We start from the raw sequence: 14,415 nt of genomic DNA on the forward strand, positions 1-14,415 counted from the left end.
GAGAGAGCTGCGTCTGTTCACAGATATGATCATCAGTCTGTTCATGTGAACGCTTTGTGATCAGTCTATATCGGTAACAACATCAGTGATCTCACACCCACATCCTCCTCTCCAAGGAAACTGTGGTTGCACAGAGCAACACAAACATGTGTTTTTCAAGCATGTCTACACTCCTGTGTCCTCAATAATTCACGTCTGCTGAGGACGCAACTCAGACTACATAACATACACAACAGTTAACACACACGGTTTCCTTCACACCCCCTGATACACGGCACAGGTCCATGGGATGGTTATATTGCATGTTACATGGGAAAATCCGGGGAAATCCATCCACACAGTTATAAATAGCCCAGTCATTTATGGCAGCCTCACAATCACAATTATACAAAGAGGCCACCAGTGGAAACTCTGAGTAACAACCAGAGGCGTTGTTAGGATCTTGAAACATTGGGGGCTTAGCCCAAGGGCCAGCTGAAGCATTTATGGGGCCCTAAGCATAATTTTATTTGGGGGCCACTCACCGCCTTGGCGCTGCCAATATTATTGACTATTGTCAATGCTTGACCAGTCGCATGCCCACTGTAAATCTAACACACCCATTATCAATTTTATTAGTTGTAGCTGTGTCACTTACATTATACCAGTGTCTGCCTGGCATGTTTTTACCCTTCTACAGTTTTTAATCTTAAAAAGTAGGTAACTTGCAAGAGTGGTCTGGTGTTAATTTGCACTTTAATATTCAAAGTTATACTTTAAGAGTCATTTTAGGAGACTGATAGTGTTCAGTATAAGTCTGCTCTTTTGTTGAATTTAATCATTTGTAAAACGTTAATGTAAATGTTTGGCATCATATTGACGTATATTGCATGTTACATGAACGTATATGTACCCAGAATGGTAGAAAAAACACTCACTCTCTCGGCTCTGGCTGGTGCAAATAGACCACTGCAGACCATCATTTGAACACTATTTTAAACTTTTGCGCTAGGTGACAGGCTTACTATTTTCATGAATTTCGCCCCAGAGCGAAAAGTTTTCGGGCAAAATTCGTGAGGTGTTTCGCTGTGTGGAAGCCTAGCATAAAAGTAAAAAGCAAGCAGATGCGTTCTGTCCGACATTATTTTTTCCCCACGGAATTTACCCAAACTTTCGCTACGTAGCGTTCGGTTCCCAAACCTGTGGAAATGCAGGCCGGTTCTCAAAAGGCACCAAGGCAGCACTGGCTCCGCACCGGCACCGGCACGGGCACCGGCACCAGCACCGTCCTAGTGGAAAAGCGCTAACAGAGAACCCAAAACATACTTGCGTTTCTGATTAACGACATATTATTTTCGAGGGTTAATGTATGATCGGAATGACAAATGAGTAGATCCGGGCCTATTTTTTATTATTTTTATTGTTGTAAAAAAAAAAAAAAAAAAAAAAAAGAGAGAGAGATCCGGGGCTATTCATAAAACATTTGGGGCTGTAGCCCCGGACGCCCAGGCCTAACGACGCCACAGGTAACAACTATGTAAAGTTTGAATAAATCTAACTTACCATTTGGACAAATCTAGCTTAGCATTGCAGAATACTGCTATACAACAGACAGCAATAATACAGTTTCTCCAATTCTCAAGAAGAAGAAGAAGAAGTACTTTATTGGACACACACACACCAGAGCGGTGAAATGCAGCCTCTGTGTTTAACCCATCCTATAATCCACACACACACTAGAACAGTGAACACACACAGACTAGGACAGTGAGCACACACACACTAGAACAGTGAGCACACACACACTAGAACAGTGAGAACACACACACTAGGACAGTGAACACACACACACTAGAACAGTGAGCACACACACACTAGAACAGTGAACACACACACACTAGAACAGTGAACACACACACACACACTAGAACAGTGAGCACACACACACTAGAACAGTGAGCACACACACACTAGAACAGTGAACACACACACACTAGAACAGTGAACACACACACACTAGGACAGTGAACACACACACACACTAGGACAGTGAACACACACACACTAGGACAGTGAACACACACACACTAGAACAGTGAACACACACACACACACTAGAACAGTGAACACACACACACTAGAACAGTGAACACACACACACTAGGACAGTGAACACACACACACACTAGGACAGTGAACACACACACACTAGAACAGTGAACACACACACACTAGAACAGTGAACTCACACACACTAGGACAGTGAACACACACACACACTAGGACAGTGAACACACACACACACACACTAGAACAGTGAACACACACACACTAGAACAGTGAACACACACACACACTAGGACAGTGAACACACACACACACACACTAGAACAGTGAACACACACACACTAGAACAGTGAACACACACACACTAGGACAGTGAACACACACACACACTAGGACAGTGAACACACACACACACTAGAACAGTGAACACACACACACTAGGACAGTGAACACACACACGCACTAGGACAGTGAACACACACACACACTAGAACAGTGAACACACACACACTAGGACAGTGAACACACACACACTAGGACAGTGAACACACACACGCACTAGGACAGTGAACACACACACACAGTAGAAGTGAGGGGCAGTGGGTAGCCGCAGACCCAGGTCTTTTGGCCAGTGCCTCGGTTAGGGTTACTGACAGCAGTATTAATCCTTTCATTCGTGTCTTTGATGGTAGGAGGAAACTGGAGCACCCAGAGGAAACCCACGTCTATGTAGTGCACTCGAAGTATACCACAACGTATTGTGAAAAGTAGTGTACACTGATGGACGCTAACCAAGCACTATATACCACCATGCATTGCACTGAAAAGAAAAATGGCAGACAGACAAGAGGAGATGGACGAGAGGGAGGGTCCACTGACCGACGTTGATCTGAGACGTTTTCGTTGTGTGGCAGCAATGACGTAATTAACGCCGCAGAGACAATGACCTGAGTAGTGTCCCAAAGTGTTTTTTCATTTTGCTGACGAGCTCACTGTATAGTCCACTACATATAACTCCTTAGACAGTGAGTAGGGGGTCGTGAATTAGAGAATGATCTTGGACACAGCTCTTAAGAAATAAACCTTATGTGTGAACATAGAGTGAAAATAGAGCAATACAATGAGATGAATCTGAAAGTAATTCAACTCTGCCCCCCACAGGCCAACAATGCAAACAACAAGAGATTGACACAGATAGCAATGACTGTGAATCGGTGAGCTTAGCCTTCATTAATACACATAAACAGATAAATGAGAATGACATGATCCAGGAGAGCTGGAGCTCTAAAGACATAATCACAGTGAGAGGGCTGGCAGTCTGCACGCTGTGACACACTGCAACGTCAGTGAGAGCAGTGTATTACTGCCTGATCGCACAAACTGTGCACTGTTACAGGGAGAACCTACAGGAAGCACTTCTGAAACACGCTAATTCTTCCTCCAGGGAAACACACGTTTTTGTCCTTTGTCTCACTAATGACGGGGAAACTGTAACCTGGCAACCCTGTTGTGTGTTCAGACTTCCCCCCTCTCTCTCGGGGGAGGCAGGAAACTGTCATGTGTGTGTGTGTGTACGTGTGTGTGTGCACATATGTAGTGTGTGTGCGCATGTGTGTTAGTGTTGGTATGTGTTGCTTCTTTGCAAAGCATTAACCCAAATCTCCAGGTAATTTGAATAAGAAATGCAAACAAACACACTGCACACTCCAACCGCACACACACACACACACACACGTACACACACGCACGCACACACGCACGCACACACACACGCACGCACACACACACACACACACACACGTACACACACACGCACACACACACATGCACAGCACCCCACAAACGCCTTGTCAACTCAGATTTCTTTCTCTGTACCCAGGTAGATGGAAAGGTGAAAGCATCAGTTTGGGCGGTGGAAAGGAAAAAGAAAGAGAAAAATGATGGATAGGTAAATAAAGGGAGTCATAGAGCAACAGAAAACAGGGTTATCATGTTACTATGGTCTATAATGAGTAATGGACATAGACAGAAAACAGGGTTATCATGTTACTATGGTCTATAATGAGTAATGGACATGGACAGAAAACAGGGTTATCATGTTACTATGGTCTATAATGAGTAATGGACATAGACAGAAAACAGGGTTATCATGTTACTATGGTCTATAATGAGTAATGGATATAGACAGAAAACAGGGTTATCATGTTACTATGGTCTATAATGAGTAATGGATATAGACAGAAAACAGGGTTATCATGTTACTATGGTCTATAATGAGTAATGGATATAGACAGAAAACAGGGTTATCATGTTACTATGGTCTATAATGAGTAATGGACATGGACAGAAAACAGGGTTATCATGTTACTATGGTCTATAATGAGTAATGGACATGGACAGAAAACAGGGTTATCATCTTACTATGGTCTATAATGAGTAATGGATATAGACAAGTGAGTCACAGCTTTTTAGCTATTGATAAAAGGAGCATGGTGGAAAGTGTGTAGAGTCATAGAAATCATTATGGATGGATGGACAGACAGACTGAAGAATACTTTTTCTTCAGCATGGCATCATTAGTATCTGAGCCAGTATTGGAAATATCTGCAGTATTTTAATGGACTGTTTCACCCACTTTTACAAAAGGCATCTGTGACATTTCTTGACTCTGGCTTAAAATCTGCAGGAAGCAATGCATTCTTACAATCATCATAAAAGAATAAGAGAAAGAGAAGAAATATCTGAAAGAAAAGTTTGCTTGCTTTTTCAAGCCAACATAAAAAATCATGACTGGCACAGTGTGAGTAATGGACATTGCTCAGACCACATACAGGAGATGCTCTGACGTCTAAGGTAAGTCTCACAGCCATACGCAGTGGAAACAAACATTTCTATATCATGGCCCTTGGGGTGGAAAAGTCACCTGGACCATTCCTTTTGTCTACTGCGGACTGCTAAACATAGACAACTCCACATCACTGCTTCAGCTGTGATAAAACACCTGAGACGCTGAGTCAAAGGTCAGGGTCTCCAGTGCACCCAGTCTAACAGTCTGAACATTATGGTTTCTTGTACTGGAGTGCTGTTTGCTTCCCATTTAACAGACACATCATTAGGGCTGCGTCTGTGTGGAGAGGGTGTGAGTGTGTGAACTCGCTGAGCTCACTGCTGCCTGCAGAGTTTGACTCTTTTTGATTTGAAACTTCTCCTTGAGATGTTTATCCCTCATCCTCAGGGCCACCTCAGTCTCCAAAGTGGAAAAATGTGTTTCCTTTTTCTGGTGTTGTCTTTACCTCTACAGACATCATTACTTCACCACATCCAGTTGGGGAAATAGGTCAGAATATATATCAGATAAACTGGGGCAGAGAACGTGCACACACACACACACACACACACGCACACACACGCACACACACACACACACACACACACACACACACACACACACACACACACACAGACACACACACACACACACACACACACACACAGACACACACACACACACACACACACACACACACACACGCACACACGCACACACACACACACGCACACACGCACACACACGCACACACACGCACACACACACACATATTTTACCATTACTATGATTAATCAGTTACACTATGTCTTGTTTGCAGTTTTGACAAATCTCTTTTTCTGTGTATGTGGGTTTATGGCTTTGAATGCAGAGTTTTGAATGAGAAATACATGTAGTTTGATGAGTATAATTTTGAGCCTTTGGTCATCCAGGCAAGAACATGCAGTGGGTAAGAAATATTGTCTCTCCTCTCTCTGAAAAGCTGTGTCTTTAGTTTGGGGTCATAGAATGACTGTCATTTCTGGTAACCTGTCATGATCATTCCCTATCATTGTCATTAGACCAATCCAAAGAGCATGAATGCCAAACTGTGATTTTTCCCACAGCACTGGCACTCTGGTAAGACACAGAGTCGAGGGTAAGTGCACTGACCAATCAGAATCCACCGGTGTGATGTCAATGCGTGGAGGTGTGATGAGGGCAAGGGTCGTTGGCCGGGCAATGAGTTCCTCGTCTGGGGTTCGTAACCTCTCTGTCTGTCGCCATGACAATGGGGGCAGCTGCAGGTTGCCAGAGAAACAGCGTCTTCCTCGACACAGGTCAACTCCCAGCATGCACCGTGAGGAGAGAGACTCACCACGGTCAGAAGGATCTTTATTGTCCTAGAGAGAGAAAGAGAGCAAAGACAAAACAGGTAATTAATATTGATAAAAGCAGTTGATATTTTTTGTTTCTCTAGTAGGATAAGTACACTTATATATCATACTGATGAACAAGAACTGGTGGCCGCATGGCTGTAATTTGATAAGAGTCATGAAAATCATAATTTTATCCATAACTACATTCCTGATATCTGACCATACTGACTGGCTTAGGATCCTTTCCCGTTCCTCTGAATCTCCTGATTATGATAATTAAAACTGTCCTGGACCGACTGCAGGAAAAAGAGTTATTGCTCCCAGGGAGGCCTGCTGGTCTGACCACCAGAGGGCACCACGAGCCCTTTTCTCGCCAGATATCACATATTTGATATGTATAAAGGAAATTTTGGGGACAAGAACTTGTTTTCTACAGAGGCTCCCTGGGAAGCAATCTGGAAACTAGGTCAGACAGTTCAGTGCAGCTGGGCCCAAATATCAAAATACTTCAGCAATTACTCAACTCTCCAATAAATCAACACTCAGACCTCATCTCAGCCAGCACCAAACCTTCATTTTCAGCCCAGAATATACTCAGTATCAAGGTCAAACACACCAGCTCCACCAAAACGAGACACGAGTCCACAGCAGGATCCACAGCACCATGTTCATGAACAGTTCACAGACATGAGTTTCAGTCTGTCTCAAACACAGTTCACAGACACGAGTTTCAGTCTGTCTCAAACACAGTTCACAGACACGAGTTTCAGTCTGTCTCAAACACAGTCCACAGGCACGAGTTTCAGTCTGTCTCAAACACAGTCCACAGGCGTGAGTTTCAGTCTGTCTCAAACACAGTTCACAGACACGAGTTTCAGTCTGTCTCAAACACAGTCCACAGGCGTGAGTTTCAGTCTGTCTCAAACACAGTTCACAGACATGAGTTTCAGTCTGTCTCAAACACAGTTCACAGACATGAGTTTCAGTCTGTCTCAAACACAGTCCACAGACACGAGTTTCAGTCTGTCTCAAACACAGTTCACAGACATGAGTTTCAGTCTGTCTCAAACACAGTCCACAGACACGAGTTTCAGTCTGTCTCAAACACAGTTCACAGACACAAGTTTCAGTCTGTCTCAAACACAGTTCACAGGCACGAGTTTCAGTCTGTCTCAAACACAGTCCACAGGCGTGAGTTTCAGTCTGTCTCAAACACAGTCCACAGGCATGAGTTTCAGTCTGTCTCAAACACAGTTCACAGACACAAATTTCAGTCTGTCTCAAACACAGTCCACAGACACGAGTTTCAGTCTGTCTCAAACACAGTCCACAGGCACGAGTTTCAGTCTGTCTCAAATACAGTCCACAGGCGTAAGTTTCAGTCTATCTCAAACACAGTTCACAGGCACGAGTTTCAGTCTGTCTCAAACACAGTCCACAGGCACGAGTTTCAGTCTGTCTCAAACACAGTCTACAGACACGAGTTTCAGTCTGTCTCAAACACAGTCCACAGACATGAGTTTCAGTCTGTCTCAAACACAGTCCACAGACATGAGTTTCAGTCTGTCTCAAACACAGTCCACAGGCGTGAGTTTCAGTCTGTCTCAAACACAGTTCACAGGCACGAGTTTCAGTCTGTCTCAAACACAGTCCACAGACATGAGTTTCAGTCTGTCTCAAACACAGTTCACAGGCACGAGTTTCAGTCTGTCTCAAACACAGTCCACAGGCGTGAGTTTCAGTCTGTCTCAAACACAGTTCACAGGCACGAGTTTCAGTCTGTCTCAAACACAGTCCACAGACATGAGTTTCAGTCTGTCTCAAACACAGTCCAGAGACACAAGTTTCAGTCTGTCTCAAACACAGTCACAGGCGTGAGTTTCAGTCTGTCTCAAACACAGTTCACAGACACGAGTTTCAGTCTGTCTCAAACACAGTCCACAGGCACGAGTTTCAGTCTGTCTCAAACACAGTTCACAGACACAAGTTTCAGTCTGTCTCAAACACAGTTCACAGACACAAGTTTCAGTCTGTCTCAAACACAGTCCACAGGCACGAGTTTCAGTCTGTCTCAAACACAGTTCACAGACATGAGTTTCAGTCTGTCTCAAACACAGTTCACAGACACAAGTTTCAGTCTGTCTCAAACACAGTCCACAGACACGAGTTTCAGTCTGTCTCAAACACAGTTCACAGGCACGAGTTTCAGTCTGTCTCAAACACAGTTCACAGACACAAATTTCAGTCTGTCTCAAACACAGTTCACAGACATGAGTTTCAGTCTGTCTCAAACACAGTCCACAGGCGTGAGTTTCAGTCTGTCTCAAACACAGTCCACAGGCACGAGTTTCAGTCTGTCTCAAACACAGTTCACAGACACAAGTTTCAGTCTGTCTCAAACACAGTTCACAGACACGAGTTTCAGTCTGTCTCAAACACAGTCCACAGGCACGAGTTTCAGTCTGTCTCAAACACAGTTCACAGACACGAGTTTCAGTCTGTCTCAAACACAGTTCACAGACACAAGTTTCAGTCTGTCTCAAACACAGTTCACAGACACGAGTTTCAGTCTGTCTCAAACACAGTCCACAGGCACGAGTTTCAGTCTGTCTCAAACACAGTTCACAGACACGAGTTTCAGTCTGTCTCAAACACAGTTCACAGACACAAGTTTCAGTCTGTCTCAAACACAGTCCACAGACACGAGTTTCAGTCTGTCTCAAACACAGTTCACAGGCATGAGTTTCAGTCTGTCTCAAACACAGTCCACAGACACGAGTTTCAGTCCGTCTCAAACACAGTCCACAGGCGTGAGTTTCAGTCTGTCTCAAACACAGTTCACAGGCACGAGTTTCAGTCTGTCTCAAACACAGTCCACAGACACAAATTTCAGTCTGTCTCAAACACAGTTCACAGACACAAGTTTCAGTCTGTCTCAAACACAGTCCACAGGCGTGAGTTTCAGTCTGTGGCAAACAAAGGACATGCAGCTGATGGCCCAAGGGAGGTACAGAGGAGAGAAACCTGTCGCTCTTGACTTCCTGTTGTCCACACACCATAACACACAAAGCACAATGTACCCATCCCGTTAATGAACTGCTAACAAACTAACTCAGGTGGGCAAAAATATTTAGAAACCTTTAAGATCCCACCAAATTATCTGATTGGTCCTTCACATATTGGGTCAACAAATAGGAACTGAAAACACAGATTTTTCAGGAGTCTGTCTGGAGCTGTTTATTATCAGGTGAAATTAATAAACTTAATATGCTAATATACCACACATACACACACACACACACACACACACATATACACACACACACGGACAAAAAGTGTGTGTCTGTGTTGGACAGGAAATAATTATTGAAATCTATTTTTGCAGATGAAATTCACTGTATTTCCATTTATTGCACAGGTGTACGCTTTGAAATGAATGTTATCTGTGAAGATTTCAATCAATTCCTCTAAAGGCCAGCAGAGGGAGCCATGGCTCACTAAAGGGCTTCAGAGGATGCCCCCATCTGTGATGTTAGCTGCAGCTGTGTCTTACTAATTTTATGTGTTAAGGCCTTGCCTACATTTTTTTTATGTTGCTTGATCTTGGCATTCATCCTGGTAAGTTGTGTTTCTCTTGTCTGTACAGTGTGTTTTGACCCTTAGCTTGACCACATTTTTTGTGAAAAGAATTCAAATGAATCATTTTCTGAGTTTGTCTAGCTTTTAACTTTGTGTGTCCTCTGCAACTGGGTCCACGCTACTTGGTTTGGATTCTAGTGCTACAACCACCGGAAACTGGGTTTGATTCTGTGGATCTGGGACACCTCTAACAGTCACCAGACTAGCATGACTGAATGATTAGGGGTGTGTGTGTGTGTGTTTATGTGTGTGTGTCTGTGTGTGTGTGCATGTGTGTGTGTGAGTATGTGTGTGTGTCTGTGTGTGCGTGCGTGCGTGTGTGTGTGTGTGTGTGTGTGTGTGTGTGTGCGTGCGCGCGCGCACGGGTGTGTGTGTGTGTGTGTGTGTGTGCGCGTGCACGGGTGTCTGTGTGTGTGTGTGCGTGTGTGTGTGTGTGCGTGTGCACGGGTGTGTGTGCGCGTGCACGGGTGTGTGTGTGTGTGTGTGTGTGTGTTTATGTATGCTCCTGAGGCTGAGTGTTGAGTGAGGGACTTCTGTAATGAGTCCCTTAATGAGCCAGCCTTTATTTCAAAGTCACATGTTCTCACATTACCACTCAAAGCCCAGAGGTAATGGAGACACTTTCCACAGCTGTATTGAAACTGGAATTTGAAGAGAAAGTCAATTATTTGTAATTACAGCAAATGTATTTTAATCATGGTTTGGCACTGAGGGCTTTCTAAATCTCATTAATCAGCGAGTGCAGGTCTCTCCAAATGATTACAAATAAACACATGAAAAGAAGTATGAGGGGAGACCAGGAGGGTGTGTGGGGCTTTGGTCTTTTGGCATCTCTGTGTTTTTGGCATCTCTGTGTTTTTGGCATCTCTGTGTTTTTGGATGTGGGTTTGGACTAAACGCATGTGTGGCCAATATGTCTCAGTGAATAGTACTGGACACAGCCACAAAGCAGTTCTTCATAAACTGTTCTCCAGGTCACTTTTGTAGTCCTATAAAAAATGGCTTATGAATCTGCAAAATACTAAACATAAAAATAATGAAGACAGTGAATGATTTGAAGCAGTCAAGTTCTGAAAGTTCGTTTCTGAAATCGTGGGCCGTTTTCACAATGAAATCGTCAGAGTCATTTTTCTGATATGTCAGTTTGGAAGAGCAGTATTTAACAGAGTCTTCTGGTGTTCGTGTTCAGTAATGTATTAGTGCAGGCTGAGCAGGTGAAAAGAGATACAGGCCCAGTGTAGTGAGAGGCTGCCTTGTTCCATCTCCTGTAAAAACTAACATGAATCGTAACAAGTTTAGGTTATAATGAAACATGAGCATTTTGGTAATAATACAAAAAAGTACAAGTTTGTTTTTGTTTGAAAATCCATCTGAGGTGCCTATGAATGCCAAAGAGAGGGTTTATAACAATAACCTAATCAGTGGGGTTGGGTTGAGAGAAAATTGAACCGATTCAAAGCCTTAGTTTTTCTTTCCTTTTAAACCTATACAAATTGAACACAAAAGAACAAACTTAATGCAAACAGCAGTAAAGCTCTTCACAATGAGAATGAAAGAAAATTAATCTTCAGTACTTTTTATGTTAAGCCTCTCCTTTTAGAACATGAAAATTAAACTTGAGTGGCAGAAATGTTAAGGCTCTTCTCCATGACAATGAGAGGAAGAAAACTAATCATCAGTATCTTTTAGGTTCTTCATCAAGAAAATGACTAAACTGTCCATTGTAATAAATGACCGAAAATCCAAAGTAAAGTCACACCAGGGAGGAAGGATGGCTCCCAGTTTCAGGACTGGAACTCGAGCGTATCATTCCAACAGAAAAACAAACATATGACAGCCACAAAATGACAACCAACCACTCTGACCTTTTCACATCGACTGCTACTAAAAAACAGGTTTCCACTTAAAGAAGAATTCAGTTTAGACCTGCTTTGTTTGTTTATGTGTTTTCATATATTCTATTATGAGGTATTATTTATGGTCTGAGTAATTGCAACATGTATTTTGTTGTTATTGAAAATGGTAACTGAGTCAAACTGTCACTGTAATCTATGCATGGTGCATATATTTTCTCACAGTGAGACATGAAAAGCAAAAGAGAAAGTGTAGCAGTTTCAAACTATGATTAACGATGTTTTTCATGATCAAAAGCACAATGTGGAACATTCTCCTTTGTTAGGAATATTTATTCTCTGTGACGTGGCACCACATCGGAAAAAAACCTTACAAAATCTGAGGTTAATAAAAAACCAGTTCAGCACACACAAACCCTGGGCTGAACCAGGGTCTAGCACAAAGCCATCTTCCACAGCCCCCTTACTGAACAGTAGAGACTGCCCCTTACAGCAAACAGGAAAAAACTCAAAATGTCAGAGATAACCCCTGCTTACACCTCTATGGAGAGACTACCTGAGTCTGAGGTCACCCACTGACCATTCAACACTCACCCACTGGCCATTCAACACTCACCCACTGACCATTCAACACTCACCCACTGACCATTCAACATTCACCCTCGGACCATTAAACACTCACCCACTGATCATTCAACACTCACCCTCTGACCATTCAACACTCACTCTCTGACCATTCAACACTCACCCTCTGATCATTCAACATTCACCCACTGATCATTCAACACTCACCCTCTGACCATTCAACACTCACCCTCTGACCATTCAACATTCACCCTCTGACCATTCAACACTCACCAACTGATCATTCAACACTCACCCTCTGACCATTCAACATTCACCCTCTGACCATTCGACATCACCTCCTCTGACCATTCGACATTCATCCTCTGACTATTCAACACTCACCCACTGACCATTCAACACTCACCCACTGATCATTCAACACTCACCCTCTGACCATTCAACATTCACCCTCTGACCATTCGACATTCATCCTCTGACCATTCAACATTCACCCTCTGATCATTCAACACTCACCCACTGACCATTCAACACTCACCCTCTGATCATTCAACACTCACCCACTGACCATTCAACACTCACCCACTGACCATTCAACATTCACCCACTGACCATTCAACATCACCCACTGACCATTCAACACTCACCCTCTGACCATTCAACACTCACCCACTGTGCAGGTCTCTTATATGGGTTCTACACTTCTTTGGTGTTGCAGTATGCGTTGCCACAGAGACAAGCCATGGGCTGAAAAAGTTATCTTTGTCATGTGAATGACCCTTACATGAACCCCAAGTTCACTCGTCTGTCTATGAAATCACTCTGTGCTTCCCCAGTTTACAACAGCCAGTATATAACCACAGATTTCACTTGATGTCTGGAGGATAACTCAACATTCACAAATTTTAAACTCTAATTTGAAACAGTAAACCGTAATTGGCACCTAAATGAGTCTAATTGGGTTAATTTCGTGTTGTATAAAGCATTCAGCTGCATAATACCATGCTAAAAACCATTAGAGAGATAAAAATGGAGAAAACGGATAGAGAAACAGACAGAGAGAAAAAGAGAGAGAGAGAGACAGAGAAAGAGAGACAGACAGAGAGAGAGAGAGACAGAGAGAGACAAGAGGAGACAGAAAGAGAGACAGACAGAGAGAGAGAGAGACAAGAGGAGACAGAGAGAGAGAGAGACAAAGAGAGAGAGATAGAGAGACAGAGAGAGAGAAAGAGAGAGACAGAGACAGAGAGAGAGAGAGACAGAGAGAGACAGAGAGAGAGAGTGTTTTATGTGGTTGCTCTTTGCTGTGGTAAGCCTCTCTGCTCTTTTTAGACACTGTTGTCCCTGCGGTCCCAGTTTCAGACAACTGGTTTGATCATCTGCCTGGGTTTTATCACAGGACTCTTTTCCCTCTCTCTCTCTCTCTCTCTCTTTATCTCTTTATCTCTCATATTCTCTTTTTTCAGTCTCTGAGTGCTGTTGAGTCTGTCCTTCCTGTGGTCCTGTCTCCCTTTCTTTTGCTGTCCTGTCTTCTAGACTCTGCTCTTTACTGATTCTTCAATCTTCACTTTCTCCCTTTTTGCTATATTGCCCCGCAAAAGCTCAAACGTGCGCAAACACACACACACACACACACACACACACACACACACACACACTGTATATCCATACACTCCTACTCACATCTTTGGGTGACATTGTCAGTACACTCCTGCTCTTCCTCATGATCGGTGCAGCCTTCTCTCTCTCCGTACCCTACAACATCCAGCCGTGACCACAGACCTGCAGAAAAGTCCACACCAAAACAAATTAGTATCTCATCACATTTAAGAAATGACATGGTCTGAGTAATAGTTACAGAGTTGACCGTCAGGACTAAGATATGGTAGATTTGTCTCAGGAAACATCCAGGACAATCTTTATCTTTCATAAAGTCCATCAGCTTTCAAACACTGCCCAGGCTGGCCTCAGAGCAGGGAAAATTCCTGTCATTCTGACGGCATGTCCAGGAAAGGGCAGCTCAGGTTGATTCACCCTGATGCACAGTCCCAGTAACAATCAACCAAAATCCATCTTCCTTCATCCAACTCTTTCATAGATTTTCCAC

The 14,415-nt window shown here is 43.4% G+C and overlaps 1 protein-coding gene across 2 annotated transcripts in view; it reads right to left on the reverse strand.

Annotated features, from left to right (window-relative positions):
- The window catches only part of pde4ba (phosphodiesterase 4B, cAMP-specific a), a 108,197-nt gene extending 94,164 nt beyond the window's left edge, over positions 1–14,033 (reverse strand). For both annotated transcript variants that reach the window (XM_030792027.1, XM_030792029.1), the window contains exons 1-2: positions 13,992–14,033; positions 6,026–6,255 (exon numbers count right to left, since the gene is read on the reverse strand). In XM_030792027.1, the coding sequence (XP_030647887.1) occupies positions 6,026–6,255; positions 13,992–14,033 (272 nt within the window). The remainder of the gene's footprint in view (positions 1–6,025; positions 6,256–13,991) is intronic.
- Between the last annotated feature and the right edge of the window lie 382 nt (positions 14,034–14,415).

The sequence above is a fragment of the Chanos chanos genome, chromosome 14, assembly GCF_902362185.1.
Source record: "Chanos chanos chromosome 14, fChaCha1.1, whole genome shotgun sequence".
NCBI classification, from domain to species: domain Eukaryota; kingdom Metazoa; phylum Chordata; class Actinopteri; order Gonorynchiformes; family Chanidae; genus Chanos; species Chanos chanos.